We start from the raw sequence: 19089 nt of genomic DNA on the forward strand, positions 1-19089 counted from the left end.
GTTACTTAACTTCTCTGAGCCACAGACATGCAAGTGTGCTGTGAGAATAAATTGAAAGCACTGGGCACAGTGTCTGGCACATGGTAGGAGTCATTATTGATCAGCATCATAGTCACTGGTGGTAGCAAATCTTCGTCTTCTGAAAGTAGATTTAATTTTAGAAAACAGCTAAAATTCAGGTGGAATTGAGTCTGGTGTCTATTGCCAGTGATCAAGCTGAGAAATGTCATTGTTAGACCAAAACAAAATGCAATTATAAAGCCACAAGCTTGTTTTTCTTTGTGGAGAGGCTTGGTGTTCTGGTGTCACATCAGAAGGTATCAGAAGTTATGTGTGTTCCTGATCTGAATCTTATCCCTAAACTCACCCTCATTTTCACCAAAATCTTGATAGTCAATCCTAAACCCACCCACCCCTGACCCAAATCTAAACATTGGCACCGACTCTAATTTTCCCACACATGCTCACCACTTTGGCCCCTACCAAAACCCTGAAGTTCCTTTTTATTCTTTTCTGAGTTCCACTTTGCTACTTTCTGTTCCTATCATGATCTGGACCCAGACTAACTCTCAAAGGACTCAAAAAACATGTCATTGCATTCAAAGTGTACAAAATTTGAATACATTCTCCTCAAAAGTAAGTAAGTAGGGACTTCCCTGGTGGTCAGTGGTAAAGAATCCACCTTGCAATGCAGGGGACGAGGGTTAGATCCCTGGTCAGGGAACTAAGATCTCACATGCCGCGAGGCAACTAAGCCCGCGTGCCACAGCTACTGAGCTCGCCCACCTCAACCAGAGCCTGCCTGCTGCAAACTACAGAGTCCATGCACTCTGGAGCCTGCGTACCACAACTAGATTAGAGAAAACCTGCCGCCCAACTAAGAGCCCGCGTGATGCAACGAAAGATCCCCACCTGCCGCAACTAAGACCTGATGTAGCCAAAAAAATAATAATAAAAATTTTTTTAAAAATGTAACTAAAAAAAATTAAAAATAAAAAATAAAAAATGTAACTAAGTAAACGTGAAACTTTTTAGCTAAAATTATTTTTCATGTATGTTTTAAGAAGTGACTTTTCTTCTTATATATTCAAAATCATGTTTTAAAATTTAAAAGGAAATATAGTTTACACTTAATAAATATCCAAAATTAATCAAATTTAAATGGTTTTTAGAAATTTTAATTCCATCTTATTAAACACTTTTAGAAAAACTGAACTGTTCTCAAAATAGCATCCAACTAGTTGCCAACATGAAGAATTGCTACCATGCTTCACACGTCATGTCCAGACCTACATATGCACAAGTTTAAGTTATGTGAATTGTTCAATACTGTACAGTGTTCCTCAGCTGCCATGTGCAACTGTTATGAAGACAGTGCTGATTCATGAGACCCTTCAGAACATGAAAAAAAACAAGTAAATGGACACTTTGTTATGCAAGTGTCTGTCATATCCATGCAACCCGAGAGGAGAGATATGAGAACTGCATTTACCTTTTCTTTCACTTAAAAGCTTCTGCTGCTCAAATCTTCCCCGCAGCTCCAAAGCAGGGTCCATCTCTGGCATTGGCCGAAGCTCAGCTGACACCCCTCCCACAGACCCGTGCAGGAATCTTTGTTCTGAGAACAGTGGGCAAGAGATGTGGAGCAGTGTTCCCTGGGGCCTGAGCAGTGTTAGAACGGGGATGTTTACGTTTACAGCCTGCCGAGCGCCAGGCACCCTGTGGTTCTTGGCATGGATTTGTTTGGGGGTGGACATTCTCCAGAACCCTCTGAAGGGCGGTTCTTAGGCAGGGTCGCTCTTGTCCTGGTCGAGGGGACCCCACTGCTCCATGGTGCCGAGTTCTTTGCTGCTTGGAAACATTTGGCATAAACAGTGCCTTTTACCTGGAACATTCTCTTTCCTAGTCTTTGAAATTCTTCGGGTCTCAGTTTGAAAATTCACTTCTCAGGGCTTCCCTGGTGGCGCAGTGGTTGAGAATCTGCCTGCCAATGCGGGGAGCACGGGTTCGAGCCCTGGTCTGGGAAGATCCCACATGCCGCGGAGCAACTAGACCCATGAGCCACAATTACTGAGCCTGCGCGTCTGGAGCCTGTGCTCCGCAACGAGAGGCCGCGATAGTGAGAGGCCCGCACACCGCGATGAAGAGTGGCCCCCACTTGCCGCAACTAGAGAAAGCCCTTGCACAGAAACGAAGACCCAACACAGCCATAAATAAATAAATAAATAATTTTTTTTAAAAAAAGTAAAAAAAAAAAAGAGCAGGCTCTGCAGTCAGCTTGCCCACCTCTAAAAAATTCACTTCTCAGACAGCCTCATCTGTTCTCTATATCCAGACTGCCCCACCCCACCCCACCCCCGCCCCACTATTCTCATGGAACCCAGTTCTTTCCCTTCTTGGAATTTATTACAATTAATAATAATGAGAGCATTAAAACTAATTTGTGTATTTATGGCTTTACCATCTGTCTTTCTCACAAGAATGGAAGCTCCATGAGGGCAGGGACCACATCTTTTTGTCCATCACTGTATAACCAGTATTGTTTGGCACAGAGTCAGTGCCCAGGAAATACTTGTTGACTGACTCTCAGCTGTGAGTTTCCTTACCTTTCATGTCAGGGTTTTAGTGTCTGCCTTATAAATATCATCATGAGGGTGGTGAAAGAATGGGAACAAGGGCCTCACGCACGGTAGGTGGTCAATAAATGCTATTATGATTATTACACATTCAGAGTCAGATGAGGACCAAAGAATCTTGGAGGTTGGGACTTGAGGGCTATTTAGGGTTGGATGGGTTTCATGGAATAGGGATTCCAGGAGGGAACAGCTTGAACAAAGGCATGAAGGAGAGAAAGTACAAAGGAAATAAGTAAACCTATGGGGCTGGATGGAGAGTAGGGTATGAGACAGCCCCGTAGTTAGAAAGGCAGATTGGAGCCAGATCAGGGAGAGCCTTGAATGCCAACTCAGCACACTTAAACTTGATCGTAGGGACCCAATGACGATTTTTGAGCAAAGGTGTCAACAGAAGAAGTGGTATTTTAGGAAGATTAATTATGGCACATCTGAATCAGGTGGACCAAGGAAGTGGCGAAAGGCAAAAAGACTGTTTCATTCAAATTCCATCTCTAATCGTTTCGACTGTATAAAATATAAAAGGGTTAAGAACAAAAGCTCTGACAGGAGACAGAGCTGGTTACCATCTGGCTGATACTGAGCAGGTCACTTCACCTCCCTGGGCCTCAGTTTCTCCACCTATAAAATGGAGATAATAATCTCTACCTTGCCTATCTCACTGGACTCTTGTCCAGTGAAAATCACATGAAATAAGGAATTCCCCGGTAGTCCAGTGGTTAGGACTCAGCACTTTCACTGCTGAGGCCCAGGTTCAATCCCTGCTCCGGGAGCTAAGATCCCTCAAGCCGCACAGCCAAAAAAAAGAAAAACTGTGCTCATTAATTCACTCGTGAAAAAAATGAACCCCAATCATGTGTCAAGTTGTGCTGTTAATGCTGAGGCGACAGAGATGAAGCTGAAGTGCTCCGAAAAGGAGCACATAATTACCAATTTTTGAGCCCTCACTGTATGCAGCTTTCCATCTGTCATCTCACTTAATCTGCACAACATCCCTACTAGGTCAGTGCTTTATCAAACCCACTTTATAAATGAGGAAATGAAGGCCCAGAAAGGTTAAATCTGTCACCCAAGGACGTTCACCTCTTAAGCGGCAGAGCTTAGAGCTTGGGCTCAGGACTGACCCATGCCTGACACAGCTGCCTCCCTCCTAGTTCTAGACCTTTGAATACATCTGCCTGATTCCAACCTCTAGGTCTCTATCTTGCTGTTCCCTTTCCAGGTATAGCCCATCCCACTTTTTTTTTTTTCCTTTTTTTCTTTTTTCTTTCTTTTTTTTTTTTGGCTGCAGAACCCCCCTCACCTTTTTGAGTTTCAAGTTTTAGATCAGGTTTCAGGAAGCCTCTAGGACCCCCAATAGGGCCCCTCTTCTGGGCTTCCTCTGCACTTAGCCAAACCTCTCCCATGATATTAATCACATCAACACTACATCCCTTGTCTCTAAACTCTTAAAAAAGCATGTTCCTGGGAATTCCCTGGTGGTCCAGTGGTTAAGCCTCCACGCTCTCACTGCTGAGGGCCCGGGCTTGATCCCTGGTTGGGGAACTGAGATCCCACGAGCTGCAAGGTGAGCCAAAAAAAAAAAAAAAAGTTCCTTATTAGTAAAAAGATATTTAGGTGGACACCCAGAATATAGGCATGTTTCTTTATAAAGTATATACACATGCATCTATCAATCCATATACATTAAATATTAGTAAATCCTAGTTTTTATTTTTTTAATGAAAAAGAAAGATAAATACAGGATCTGATGTCATATTTTCTTCCCATGCCCCATTTACCACCAACAAATTATCAGTACAAATCAGCATCTCTAAGCCAAAGCTCAGGGCGCGGGAGGACCTGGTACAGTGATGCCATCCTTCAGGCCACTGAGGATCTGAGTTTTCAGCCTCTTCCCTCAGTGGGCCAGGCAGGGGGGTGGGTTCGGGGCAGGAGCACCTCCCACAGTGCTGCCACCCTCTTGAGCCAGCAGGAGGTGGGGGTGAAGCTGAGCCCGGATTAGCTGGGGCCCGCGGGGAAGCTTCTAAGGTTGCAGGGTGGCCAGAGCAGGGGCTGTGGATAGGCGCAGGCACCATGCCGCTGCAGGACGACACCCTCCGAGAGGTGTGGGCCTCAGACAGGTCTGGAAAGCCCTCACCTCATCCTACCTGAACCCTGGTTGGGGGGCCAGATGGAGGGTTTGGGGAGGGGCAGGAAAAGGGGAGGGAGACAGACTGATTCCTTTGCTACCCTCAGCGGGCATGAGGAAGAGGGCCAGAGCCCGGAGGTCCAGCAGCGCACCAAGCAGGTATGTCACCCCTGCTTGGAGAAGAGACAGAAAGAGCCCCCCATGCAGGGTAGGGGGTCTGAGAGTGGGGAGGGTCCCCCTCAGCAGCCTCTGGGGCTTGTTGCTTCCCTGGAGGTTTTTGTTTTGTTCTGTTTTTGCACGAAGGGGGTGTTTGGGGGTATGGGGTGTCCAGGGGATGAACTTGGGCTTTGGGGCATTGGAGGTGGCCGTGGTACACGGGAGGGGGTCATCCTTCCTCACCCCAAGAAGGGGCGCAGTTCCACTCCAGATAATCTGCGGTTATTTCTGGCGGCTCAAGGGATTAGAGAGTGATAGGCAGCCCTCAGAGCCCCCCTTTCCTTCCCCTCCCTCCTCTTGACCCCCACTCTGCAGCGACAGAAGTTGAGGAAGAAGAAGACAGAAGCCCCAGAGTCCCCCTGCCCCACGGGATCCAAGTCCCGGAGACCTGGAGGCGTGCGGAAGGCTGAGCCCCGGGGCGCCCCCCAGGGTGAGGGTCACGGGAGGGAAGGACCGCAGGCGAGGGTGTCCTTGAGTCTGGGAACCCTCCCTGGGAGCAGGGGCGTGGGAGGGGGGGTAACTGGAGGGGTAAGGGGCGGAGCGGGCTTGGGGTTGAGCTGGGGGGTAGGAGGAGTGTAGGGATGATGAAAGCTGGGAGAGGGATGTCCAAGGTGGAAACAGAGCCCAAGGGAGACCCCAGGGTGAGGAGCCTGAGGGGGAGTGGGCGCCGTTGGAGGTCCCGCCTGACCCGCGCATCTCGGCTCAGCGGGACGGAGGAGGAGCCCGCGGGAGGAGCCCTCCCGGGAGCCCGCCGAGGCCAGGGAGCTGCAGACGGTCTACGCCAAGTTCCTCAGGGACCCCGAGGCCAAGAAGCGCGACCCCCGGGAGACCTTCCTGGTAGCCCGCGCCCCAGACGCGGAGGACGGTGAGAGAGCGCCAGAAGGAAGGGGGCGTCTGGAGAGGAGGAGGGAAGGGGCTGGACAGGAACAGCAGATGGAGAGAGGCAGACAACTCGGAAAAACCGCGTGCACGTCCCTGGCTTCGTCTCTGAGCTAGGAAAACCTTTATTCTCGTGTTCTTGTCCCATCTTCGGGAGGGGGAAACCGAGGCACATTGAGGTTAAGAGTTTTGCCTTAAACTGCAGCTTCCCTGGTGGTCCGGTGGGTAAGACTCCACCCTCCCAATGCGGGGGGCCCAGGTTCCATCCCCGGTCGGGGAAATAGATCCCACATGCATGCCGCAACTAAAGACCCCCGCATGCCACAAGGAAGATCCTGCGTACTGCAACAAAGACCCGGCACAGCCCAAAAAATTTTTAAATAAATAAATATTTTAAAAAATAAAAAAACAAAAAAACCCTGCAGCTAGGGGCTGGAGGTAGCTCAGATGGGTCTGGCTAGAAGTTAGAAACGGCAACAGACCAGGACAGGGAGAAGCAGAGTGGGAGAAGCAGTGCAGGTGTCTTTTAGAAGGGGCTGAGAAGGGGAAACTGAAAGACCCCAGGAGAGTGTGTGAGGAGCTGAGGGTCCCAGAGAGAGAGGAAGGACCTGCAGAGAAGGGCATTTTCCCAGAACAGGATTGCCAAGCCCTCAGCATCCCCCCAACTCCAGCTCTCTCTCCTGACTTGTAGACCTTGGAAGACTCTGGGGTCACCCCCTTCTTTGAGGAAGGCGCCGAAACTCCTTTCTTCCTCCTGTTTCTGTTCCAGAAGGGGAGCCTCCTACCCCCAGCTCCTTCACCGCCTCCCAGCAATCTGGAAGGACTGGGATCCCCAGATAATGGGGCCCACCCCAGCCCCCGTTATGAGGAGTTTTTACCTGCAGGGGATGAGGAGGAGGAAGAGGACAAGGAGGAGAAGGAAAAGAAAGAGGAAATCCGTCTGCCACCCAAGAAGCCCCCCAAAGAGAAGGCTTCTGCAGACATCAAGGAGAGGAAGGCCAAGGCCCAGGGTCCAAAGGGTGGGTGTTGAGGGTCCAGAGGCGGCAAAGACACACAAAACTAGCCCTGCCCCTGAGGGGCCTGGTGTCTCATGGATACGCAGGAGTTGAGACATCAAAAAGCTCCCCGGTGCCTGGACCCAAGAGTTTTTCCCTTTGGTGGTTTCTTCCCTCCGATGGTCCTTAAATCAGTATGTGCTCCCTCCACCATCCCCCCAGCCCCCTGCCCAGGGTGCTCTGTGAGCCAGGGAGGGCAGAGGATTTTAGTTCTCTTTGTGATTTTTTTTTTTTTTAACTCTAGATGGATTATTTTTATGATTTTTACAAAAGTATCAAAGTGATTGTAGTAAAAAATCAAACAGTGAATAAATGCTGTGATAGCTCCCTGGCTGGGGAACCTTGCCCCATGGGTACTGGGGCCTGGTCTACATGTGGACATGTAGCTAGGGCCTTGGGCTTCTCGGAGGGGTGGGGAGGACTGTCTGTAGCACTGACCACAGGAGGTTTTCTGGAGGAGATGGGGTGGGAGCTGGGATTCAGAGGCTCAGTTAGGAGGCCTGGCATTCATCCATTCATTCATTCATTCATTAACTACTTATTAAACTCCTGGTGTTCATCCAGTCCTTTTTGGACTCAGGGTTAAAAACAAGACAAGCAGAAGATGCTCTGGGGCTCCCTGGGGACTGAAGGAACAATGAGTGGATTGGAAGGTGGCTCTTCTTTGTCTAACTCCCACCCTCCATTTCCAGAGGACCTGGGAAGCCCTGTCCCCCCACTGAAACCTCTGCGGATTAAGAAGAAGGAGGCATCAGCAGGGGAAGGGACCAAGATGAGAAAGATGAAGAAGAAAGGTGAGCCTGGTCTGTGGAGGAACAAGGGACTCTGGGTGAGGCGGGGGGTGTGACCTCTTCACATCCACACACACAGGGTCCGGGGAGGCCGACAAGGACAGCTCAGTGAGCCCGACCAGAGTGAGGAAGAAGACACCGGCAGCCATGTTTCTGGTTGGGGGGGATGACCCTGGGGAAAAAGCTCTGAAGAAGAAAGGTGGGTGGCAGTGGCCTCTGGTGTCAGGACATCCAGAGGCAGTCGTGGGTGTGGAAGGAGGGATGCAGCATAGGGTGAGGAGTAGGGGTTCTAAAGTCAAAGACTTGGTATATGTATGGATTATTCGCTTCGCTGTATAGCAGAAACTGACACAGCAGTGTAAAGCAACTATACTCCAATAAAAAAAAATAATAAAGTCAGAAGACTGGGGGCATCTTGACCCCCACTTTAATAGCTGTGTGGCCTCAGGCAGTGTCTTAGCTTTTCTGAGGCTATTACTTTCTTTTCTTTTCTTTTTTAAATTTACTTATTTTATTTATTTATTATTTTTGGCTGCACTGGGTCTTCGTTGCTGTGCGCGGGCTTTCTCTAGTTGCGGCGAGCGGGCTTCTCATTGCGGTGGCTTCTCTTGTTGCGGAGCACGGGCTCTAGGCACATGGGCTTCAGCAGTTGCGGCTCGCGGGCTCTAGAGCGCAGGCTCAGTAGTTGTGGCGTACGGGCTTAGCTGCTCCGTGGCATGTGGGATCTTCCCGGAGCAGGGCTCAAACCCATGTTCCTTGCATTGGCAGGTGGATTCTTAACCACTGCGCAGCCAGGGAAGCCCTATTACTTTCTGATAATAGTGAAAGGGGGTTGCTCTCTTGTGGTTGTGGGAGGGGTCCAAGTGAGGCATGGGTGTTGGACGTACCTTGCAAAACATGATGGGTTCTGCCAGGGTAAGGGGTTAACAGACTTGCTCCCCTACAATGCTCAGGCACTCCCAAAGGCTCAGAAGAGGAGAAGGAGGAGGAGGAGGAAGAGGTGGCAGCTGTGGTGACCAAGAACAGCAATCAGAAGGGCAAAGCAAAAGGAAAAGGCAAAAAGGTTGGAGCCCAGACGGGAGAGGGTGAGGTCCCTCCAGGGAGCAGTGGCAGGGGCCTGGGCTTGGGGGACCTGACTGTGGGATCTCGTGGGCTGGGACCATGGAGTCACTTGGGGTTAGAATCTTAGCTGCCTCTCTGGTGACAGGATATGAGGACAAAGGGAACAAGGTTTGTGAGAACAGAAGAGGCAGTTGTGGGGTCACCAGGCTGGGACTGGCCACCCGGGGGCCTTATGTCACCCGCTCTGAGCCCTCCCCCCTGCAGCCTAACTATCAGACACAGCCGGAGATGCTCATGGCCCCCACATGAGAGCCACACATTTTCTGTACCAGGGAGGTGGAGCACAGGCAGACAGACACATGCATACACATCCCTGGGCACACTGACTGACTGACAGCCAGCTGTAGTTGAGCTATTATTTGTTTTTAATTGGGGTATAGTTGCTTTACAATGTTGTGTTAGTTTCTGCTGTACAGCAAAGTGAATCAGCTATATGCATAATATATCCCTTCTTTTTTGGATTTCCTTCCCATTTAGGTCACCACAGAGCATTATGTAGAGTTCCCTGTGCTATACAGCAGGTTTTCATTAGTTATCTATTTTATACATATTAGTGTATATATGTCAATCCCAATCTCCCAATTCTTCCCACCTTCCCACCCATCCACCCCGTACCTGAGTTATTAAAATAGTTCCACTCTGCTGCTCTGAGATACTGCTCAGAGTGCCTTCTGCTCTCCCACCCAGGCCCTCCCAACCTTCCAGCATCCAAACTATCCAGCAACCAAAGGGTTAACACTGGCCATCAGAGGCCTCCAGGACCTCCTCCAGTCCTACCAGTGTCCACTCTGACGGGGCAGTCTCCATGGGCAGAACACGTTGTTAAATATTTCCTATACAGCCACCACTCACAAACAGGACTCAGGTACCAACATGCACAGGCAGGAGTAAGTGGGAGAGAGAGGTCGAACTGGAGAAAGAAAGTGATGAAAGTCTTCGAGAAACAGGTTTCCATGAATGGAGAGATCATCCTGAGGGCAGGGCCTGGGGGGATCTTAGTTTGTGGGTTTATTCCTTTCTACAGGAGTGGTCAGGTCTTGGGGTACTGATTCACATTAGCCAAGATCACCAGAAACTGATATATAACCGAAAGGCCAGTTTATTGTCTTCCAGAAAGAATATAACTGCAGTACAGCCTTTAATATAGTAGGCCCTTGAAATTCACCTCTGTAGAAATGTTTGAATGAGTCTGGCTTTCCCCACACCACGTTCCAAACATAGTCTTGGATTTCCCAAGTTTCTTCTGGAGCAGCCTAGAGCGGAGAAGAGATGCCACTTACCTGGAGGCTAAGGGCCCGCTGCCTAACACCAGCCTCACTTCACACACAGTGCAAACCTGCCCTCAGCAAAAATGGACAACCTCAGCACATCAGGGCTTCTTAGTGACTCCCAGACAGCATTTACACCTGAAATGCACACACCCAGGTGGCAGTCCCTTGTCTCCCCAGCTGGGAAACTTGGAGTTAGAGTCTTGGTTCCCCCTCTTGTGAGGGACAGAACATGACAGCAAAGGGCACTAGGTTTGTAAGAACAGAAGGGGCAATGGTAGGGTGGTCACTAGGCCACCCTAGGGCCTAATGCAACCACATAGTTATTAAAAGTTTTTCAATGAGCAAAATGAGCTTATTTATTCATTCATTGTATTGACTATGTATTGCTATATAACAACCACCCCAAAACTTAAAACGACAATTTATTTTCTTAATTTCTGTGAGTCAGAAATCTAGGAGTGGCTTAGCAGGGGTAGTTTTGGCTCAGGGTCTCCTGTGAGGTTGCAGTCGAGATGTCAACTGGGGCTGTGGTCATTCTGAAAGCTTGACTGGAAATGGAGGATCCACTTCTGAAGTGGTTCACTGTCATGATTGTTGGCTGGAGGTCTCTCCAGAGGCTGCTTGAGTGTCCTTAAGACATGGCAGCCAACTTGCCCCAGAGCCCAAGAGTGGCCCAAGAGATACAGCAAGGCAGAAGCTGTAATATCTTTTATGACCTAGCCTTAGAAGTGACCGCCCATCACTTCTGCCGTATCCTATTGGTCACAAAGACCAACCCTGATACAGTGTGGGAGGGGTCTACACAAGGGCGTAAATACCAGGAGGCAGGGAGCATCGGGGGCCATGTTGGAGGTTGGCTGCTACATTCATTGAGTATTTACTGTCTGCTATAATTATATAGTGGTAGCTGACACTTCTGTAACACCATGTGCTTAGAACACAGCAATCCGCACCTTCAGCCTCACCTCAGTTCACCCCCTGAGAGCATCCATATGATGGAAGGTCTTTCTAAAGGCTCTGGGTTTAACAGCATTCAAAGCCCAGCTTCACCTCTTACTATGTGAACTTGGACAAGTTATTTAAGCTCTCTGAGCCTCAGCTTCTTCACCTGTATAATGGAACAACTACCTCAGTAGCTACTGATAAGAGGAATGAGTTAATATTTGGAAAGTGCTTAGAATAATTCCTGGCACATTGGTAGACTTTCTATGAGTGTCTGTTAAATATATAAACTAAGGTCTGTCCCAGGTATCCACCCCAACCCTACATACTTCTCAGATGAAAAAACTGAGTCACAGTGTGGTTAAAACTTAACAACCATGACAGTTAGTGGTGGAACCAGGATTTGAACCCAGGCTGTCTGGCTCCAGAGCCTGGGCTCTTAACCACAAGCTACACAAAATAGTAATAAAGCACAAAGCTCCCCAGAGCCTCCTAACAAGGCCTGGCGAGCTGCTGGGGGAGGGAGAGGGGCCGGCTGCACTCTAACAGCCTCTGTTCTCTCCCCAAACAGAAAACGGTGAGTTGTCCTGCCTGCCCTGCCTGCATCCCGGCACTGGGGACCTGCTGAGGGCCGGGGAGCTAGTGCTCTGGGGCTGATGCACCCTCTGCTCCCACCCAGAAGGAGGAGAGGGCCCCATCCCCACCCGTGGAAGTGGACGAACCCCAGGAGTTCGTGCTTCGGCCTGCCCCCCAGGGCCAGACGGTCCGCTGCCGGCTGACCCGGGACAAGAAGGGCATGGACCGGGGCCTGTATCCCTCCTATTTCCTGCACCTGGACACAGAGAAGAAGGTGGGTCGGAGAGAGGTGGCAGCCAGTGGGACGGAGAGTGGAGGGGCCAGGACCCAGACTGAGGGAGAGTCTAGAGCCAAAGTGGGGTGGGGGGAGGGCTGCGGGGCAAATGGGCCTTCTCTTTCCCCGGGTGCACCTCCTTCCTCCAGCGCATCTCTGCGACCCCTCTCCCCAGGTGTTCCTCCTGGCTGGCAGGAAACGGAAACGGAGCAAGACAGCCAATTACCTCATCTCCAGCGACCCCACCAATCTGTCCCGAGGAGGGGAGAATTTCATCGGGAAGCTGAGGTGGGGCTGGGAAGCTCAGTGGCCAGTCACCTCTGTCCCCTTGTGCCTGGCAGAGTGCTCACCACATCGGACACTCTGGAATTGTCCCCTGGCCCGGGGCTTCTCACACTTTGACAGGCATAGATCACTTGGGGGTCTTGTTAAAATGGTTCAGTGGGGGGAGTTCCCTGGTGGCTTAGTAGTTAGGATTCTGGGCTTTCACTGCCGTGGCCCAGGTTCAATCCCTGGTCTGCGGAACTGAGATCCCACAAGCTGCAGGGTGAGCCCCCTGCCCCCCACCACCCAAAAAAAATGTTCAGTGGGTCTGGGCAAGGAGTGAGGTTCTGCATTTCTAAGAAGCACCCAGGTGATGCCCACACTGCTGGTCCAGAGACCTCACTTGGAGTAGGACATAAGGTCCATGGGACAGGGATTATGCCTGTCTTGTTCATGGTTGAATTCCTAGCACGTGGCACATAGTAGCTATTCAATAAATATTTACCAACTGAACGAACGAATAAATATTCAGCACCTACGCTGTGCTATGTCTCTCCATATAGCTCATTCAATCCTCACCACAAATCTGAGAGGTGAAGGGAAAGTGAACCCCCGAGTCAGGCCTTATTTCTTTAATTTATTTATTTAACAAACACTTATGTAAGGCCTACCTATGTGTTAGGTGTATTTCTAAGTAACTTCCAAATATTAATCCATTCAATCCTCTTATCAACCAAATGCGGTAAATACTGTTATCATGCCCATTTTACAGATGGGGAAGTTGAGACTAAGAGTTTAAGTAACTTGCCTGGGGTCATACAGCTAGTAAGAGATGGAGCTGAGATTTGAAAGCTGCCCAGTCTCCTTCTAGATCCAGCTTTTTAAAAGACTTCATGGGGGAAGCCAGGGGCAGGGGACCTGAATTGCTCGCGTCCTAATACACACCCATGCTTGAGGTAGGAAGCTCTCAAAGCTTGGCTGTGAGGAAGGGTCTGGGAGGAAGGGTGTGGACCCTCCTCAGCCCCGCCCCCAGCTCCACCCTGCTTGCAGGTCCAACCTCCTGGGGAACCGCTTTACCGTCTTTGACAACGGGCAGAACCCGCACCGCGGAGGTAGCACGGATGTGGGGAGCCTTCGGCAGGAGCTGGCGGCTGTGATCTATGTGAGAGTCCCACCTGTCCCCCGCGGCAGGCAGGCCCCTCCTCTCGCCGGGGCCGGCCTAACGCGCCTCTCCCTCCCAGGAAACCAACGTGCTGGGCTTCCGAGGTCCCCGGCGCATGACGGTCATCATTCCCGGCATGAATTCGGACAAGGAGAGGGTCCCCATTCGGCCCCGCAATGTGAGCCCCGCACCTCCCTGAAGCCCTTCCCAGAGGGTCCTGCTCCGTACTGACCTGCTTGTAACCCACTCCTGGGAAGCTGGGGGGCGGGGGAGGGGTGCTCGGCCTGCCCAGTACCCAAACCCCTGAGCACACCCATCACCCTGTCACAAATCACCCTGTCACCCCATCACCCTGTCACAAATTCATTCTGGCAACTTGTGGAATGAATTCCACAAGAATTCAGTTTTTCACTGAATTCACCGAAACAAGCACAATAGGGATTGTTTTGTTTTGCTTTGTTTTTTTCAGTTTACATCAAATCCATTCATATATTCATTCAACACACATACATTGAGTGCCAGGTATTAGTCTAGGCAACTGGAGACATCAGTGGACAAAACAAAGATCTGCACTCATGAAACTGGCATTCTAGTGGAGGGAGGCAGACAGTAGACAATAATTGTGATAAATAAGTAAATTGTGTAGTATGTTAGAAGGTGATAAGTACTGTGGGGAAAAAAGAAAAAGTCGAACAAGGGAAAGGAGATGAGGGGTGTTTGTGTGTGTGTGTGTGTGTGTAGGTTTCAATTTAAATACAGTGGTCAGAGTGAGCCTCACTGAGAAGATGAAATTTGAAGGAGGTGAGGAGCAAGCCTGCAAATATCTGGGAAAAGAACATTCAGGAAGGGGGAAGAGACAGTGCAAAGGCCCTGAGGCAGGAGTGCCTGGTGGGTTGGAGGAGCAGGTCAGAGAGGTGACAGTGAGGGGCAGATGAGTCTGTATAACTGGTTTTTACTCAGAGAAACAGGAAGCTATAGCAGGGTTTTGAGGAAAGGAGTGATATGATTGACATATTTTAAAAAGCAAAGGTTGTTTGTTTTGTGTGTGTGTGAGTGTGAGGGGTAGGGTAAGATGGAGAGATGGCCTGGAGAGAGGTGGCCTCCTTCAGTGTGTCAGTCCCACGCTCTGCTCCTTAGCACTGCAAGTTGGGTGAGCCCAGGATCTCAGAGACCGATGACTGGCATGTCGACACTCACAGTGATGTCACTTTACTCATTTGCAATGAAAAAGAATACTCCCATCAGCTGATCACACATCCCTCCCTGCTGGAAAGTCACACTGTAATCAGAGGACTGGCCAACCCATGGGGCACGAGCCCTGGGAGGCTCCCGTCTTTAACAGCCTGTGGGTTCCACAGTTGCTCCTTCCGTCCTGGAATAAACACATAAATCCTCCAGAGGCAGTGCCTCCCACGTGTGTTTGGGCTTGGTAAGAACTACCCAGTGCTGCTTTGGGTATCTCTTCATCATCTTACAGTTCATTCATTCCACAATCATTTATTAAAGCCAGGCACTGAAGATCCAAAATCAACACAAGAGTTACCATCAAAACAATATCTGATATTTATTGAGCATTTACTCTGTGCCGGGAACTGATCTAAATAACACTTCATGCACTATTAATCATTTAATCTTCACAAAACCCTGTTGTGAGGGAAACTGAGGCACAGAGCCATTAGTCAAATACTGTGCATGCTGTTAGGGTATCTAATTCTGTCCATAACAGTGCAGTGGGAGAAATGGTAAGAGCAAGGTGTAATGGAAGCTCAGAGCTGACATCTAAATCAGACATGGGGTCAGGAAGGCTTCCTGGAGGACACGATCTTGAGTGGACTCATTCTAAGTCATGAACATGAACAGATGACAAAGAAACTAAGGAAAGAAATGTCTCAAGAGCACCATCATACAGACACTGCGCCTTCCTTCCAGAAACTCTTCCAGGACATTTTATTTTAACTACTCTTTACCTATACATCTCTCCAAGCTCAACTGTGAGCTCCTTGTAAGTCCTAGAATAGCTGGTTCATCCTTGTAATAGGTGCCAGCATATGGCCGTTCCTAAGACCCCCTTGGGCACCAATGGCATCGAGCACCTCCTGTATGCCAGATGCTACTTTCCACTTTCCAACCCTCCACTTTGGCATCCCACAGCAAAGCCCATTCTCACAGATACACACCCTGCCCATAAGGACGCCACAGAGACCGCGCATGCGCTCAAGGATACCCCGCATGGACGTTGACACCGAGGCTGCACACACACAAGGGCATGCACACATCCCCAGCCCCCCCACCACCACCAGTCCTGAGATATCTCAGCCACCCCTAACTGTCCTCTCCCTAATACTGCCCCACCCGTGGCACCCCAGGCCAGCGACGGGCTGCTGGTGCGCTGGCAGAACAAGACACTGGAGAGCCTCATCGAGCTACACAACAAGCCCCCCGTCTGGAATGATGACAGTGGCTCCTACACCCTCAACTTCCAAGGCCGAGTCACCCAGGCCTCGGTCAAGAACTTCCAGATTGTCCACGCCGATGACCGTGAGTATCTGAGGACCCAAGCCAGGCTGTTCCCCACCACCTCCGTGACCTCAACCCTTACTCAAGTCTTTCCCCCACCCCCCATCTCTCTCTCTCCCTCTCTCTCTCTCTATATATATAACACACACACACACACACACACACATACTGGAGTGGAGCTGTCCTTTATCTCTGGAGCCAGAACATTCAGGAAGGTTACTCTCTCCTGCGGGGGCATTGACATGGTGCTCCCAGGAGCCTCATATATTCCAAGCAGGTGTCTTGGGGCTCACTGTTCCAGGCCGTCTTTCTAGCACTGACTAGAGCCTGGGGTAGATATTGGGGTATTCTGGGTAAGACTGTATTGAAGGGACAGTTACGCTGCTGGAGCTTAAAAGACATTGATAGGGAGTTCCCTGGCGGTCCAGTGGTTGGGACTCAGCACTTTCACTGCCGTGGCCCTGGGTTCAATCCCTGGTCAGGGAATTAAGACCCCGCAAGCTGATACCGCAAGCCACGTGACGCATCCAAATAATAATAATAATAATAAATAAAAATTTAAAAATAGAAAAGACTGATAGACCAACCCCCATGTGGCCAAGAAGGATGCTGAGGCTCAGAGAGGGCCGCCCATTATCCAAAGTCTCTCAGCGACTCCAGGCAGTTACCCTGGCCCTCAAAATTTATTTCATAAACACTTACACAGTGCTTTCTATGGACCAGGCACTGTTCTCAGGACTTCACAGATACTGAATCATTAAATCTTTTCAGGAATTCCCTGGCAGTCCAGTGGTTAGGATTCTGTGCTTTCACTGCTAAGGGCATGGGTTCAATCCCTGGTCGGTGAACTAAGATCTCTGCAAGCTGCGCCACCGAAAAAAAAAAAAATTAAATCTTTTCAACAGCCCTGTGAGAAAGGTATTATTATTGTCCCTATTTGGCAGAGGAGAAAACCAAGGCACAGAGAAGTTAAGTAACTTATACATATAGCTTGTGAGAGGCAGAGGTGGGATTAGAACCCAGGTTGTCTGGCTCCAGTGCCCAACCCCATGAGGATGGTTGCCTTTTAGGAGTAGGAAATATAAATCAAGCATTTCTATCGTTCTCTCTCCAGTGAGGTCAAAGGCCTGCCCTCAAAGAGTTACGGAAACAAAATGTACCTTGAACACAATTAAGTGAAAATGTCCCCTGTTACAAGCCTTGGGGAGAGGTCCCCACTAGGGTGAAGGGGTTTGGATATGGAAAGTTATCTCCCAGGGGCTTTCCAGGTTCCCAGGATTGGTTAACATTGAGCGAGTTCCCCACCCCCACTCCATCCTAGGGATGTGCCCCCTGTGTCACCTGTCCTGAGGCCTTGAAAAACCGCTCTCCAGATCACATTTCTGGTGGAGCCTGGTCGGCCGAGGTTGGGGGTATTTTTAGCAACATCCTGTCCCTATGGATGCTGGGGGAGGTGTTGGGATTGAGGCTGGAAACCTGGGCCAGATATGGGATGGGGGCTGAGGGGGCCACTGGTTAAGGAAGGGAACCATGAGGCTGGTGGTCTAAGACAGGACTTGGGGTCTGGGGGTGGGAAGAAGAAGGAATGGGGCAAAGACAACAGAGGCGTTGGAAAGGAAGGATTCTAGGCTTAAGGAAGTTTGACCGGTTCCTCTAAGTGTGGGCTGGTCATATGCATAGCCCTGGGCAGCAGAAGGTAAGGCAAGGTCGTCACCCTCAGGGGCTTACAGTGGCTGGTAAAGCTGCAGGCAAGTGGGGCTTGCTGGGCGAGATAAGAGGGTAGATGGACGGTGGGGTGAATAAATGAGACGTGGCTAAGGACTGGGGCCCCAATGCAAGAGTGGGGGACTTCCCACAATGTTGAGGGCACTGTCTGCCAGGAGGGAGAACCCAAGAGGTCTCGGGCCGGCGCCCCCCACCCCGCCCCGTCTGTATCCATAGCCGACTACATCGTGCTGCAGTTCGGCCGCGTGGCAGAGGACGCCTTCACCCTAGACTACCGGTACCCGCTGTGCGCCCTGCAGGCCTTCGCCATTGCCCTCTCCAGTTTCGACGGGAAGCTGGCCTGCGAGTGACTCTAGTTGTCCTCAGCGCCCGCCAGGGTTGGGGAAAGGATTCAGTTTGGAGGCTTTAACGGTCCCTTCACCAGAGTTCCCACTGAAGACTCCTCCCTTGTCGGGGGCTGACCCCTCTGTCTCCGGGTGACCTCCATCCACTGCCCAGCCTGGCACAGGCCGAGGCAGGGGAGGAGCTCACACGGCGGGTCGGACGGAGATGAAGAACATCTGGAGTTGGAGCCGCACATCTGGTCGCGGAGCTAGCCTGCGCCGCTTCACCAACACCACCCCCGCCCGGCGCCCCAGTCACTTCCTGTCCAGGAGCAGTAGTCAGTGTTGTTTTAACCCCCTCTGGGACCATACTAGGGCTCCAAGGAGGGGGGCGGGCTCCGAGGAGGGGGTAGGTGATGGGGAACGAAAACCGGGTACCCACATCCCCAATAAAGCTGCGTCCTAGGCCAAGAGGAGCAGTGGTTCTTCAGCGCGTGCGGAGAAAGAGGCGGCGGGAGGGGTCCGGAGCGCGGGAGAGGTCCGGAGGGCGGGCTGGAGGCCTCCCTTCCCCACCCCCCACCCCGCTCAGGCCCCGGGCGCTCCCGCGTCCCCTCCCACGCGCCCATCGTGGGTCCTACCGAAACTCGGCTGGCTCGCGGTGTCGAGACGCCCCCCGCGGGGGCCCCGGGGAGCCGGGCCGAGAGGGAGGGCCCCGGAGGTCCGGGAAGAGGGGGAAAGGGAGAAATTCGAGAAACAAGCCTCTCGGGGAGAACCAGACAAACCGGGTTCGGGCAGGGCGGGCGCAGCCTCCAGGGCGGGGCCGGGTCTGGGGCCCGAGGAGTAAGGGGGCGGGCCCTCGGTCGGGAGAGGGCGCTCCGCCTCGGCCGCTCGGGACTCGGGTAGGGGGTAGGGAGACCCGAAGACCGTGCGCCCCGGCTCCGCCGGGCTCCTAGTGACGCGGCACCCGGGCCCCTGCACCGACGGGAGTCCAGCCCCCGAGGTGGGAGCTCCGCCCTCGGCCCCGCCCAGGCCGGAGCCCCAAATTCCGGCGGGGGACTGGGGAGGTAGGGTAGGGCAAAGGAGGTTGAGAGCGCCGCTCCGGCGGGCGAGGAACGGGGCGCCGGGAGCGGAGAGGCCGGGGGCCGCCTGGGGTCCCGAAGCGTCAGGGTGGGTAGCCCAAGCGCGGTCGGGGGCGGCCTCGCGCGGCC

The 19089-nt window shown here is 51.5% G+C and overlaps 1 protein-coding gene and 1 long non-coding RNA gene across 22 annotated transcripts in view; one reads left to right on the top strand and one right to left on the bottom strand.

The window, feature by feature from the left end:
- Nucleotides 1-18856, bottom strand: part of LOC309637690 — a 192617-nt gene extending 173761 nt beyond the window's left edge. For 3 of the 21 annotated variants that reach the window (XR_014250736.1, XR_014250737.1, XR_014250738.1), the window contains exon 1: nt 18520-18678. This is a non-coding gene — a long non-coding RNA (uncharacterized lncRNA). Of the gene's footprint in view, nt 1-1492; nt 1663-18519 lie in introns of all 21 variants that reach the window. The other 18 variants (XR_014250739.1, XR_014250740.1, XR_014250741.1 and 15 more) reach the window with 15 other exon arrangements.
- Nucleotides 4710-18264, top strand: TULP1 (TUB like protein 1; the record flags this gene model as incomplete). The annotated part of the gene is made up of 14 exons (XM_082413754.1): nt 4710-4756; nt 4872-4923; nt 5239-5536; nt 5687-5845; nt 6744-6878; nt 7607-7708; nt 7785-7904; nt 8659-8768; nt 11720-11890; nt 12066-12178; nt 13205-13316; nt 13396-13494; nt 15683-15854; nt 17775-18264. The coding sequence occupies 14 exons, from the start codon at nt 4710-4712 to the stop codon at nt 17906-17908; spliced, it is 1824 nt and encodes a 607-aa protein (XP_082269880.1). The 3' UTR covers nt 17909-18264.
- Nucleotides 18857-19089: the final 233 nt, after the last annotated feature.

This window comes from Balaenoptera physalus (genome assembly GCF_965194825.1).
Source record: "Balaenoptera physalus genome assembly, chromosome: 11".
Classification (NCBI taxonomy): Eukaryota; Metazoa; Chordata; class Mammalia; order Artiodactyla; family Balaenopteridae; genus Balaenoptera; species Balaenoptera physalus.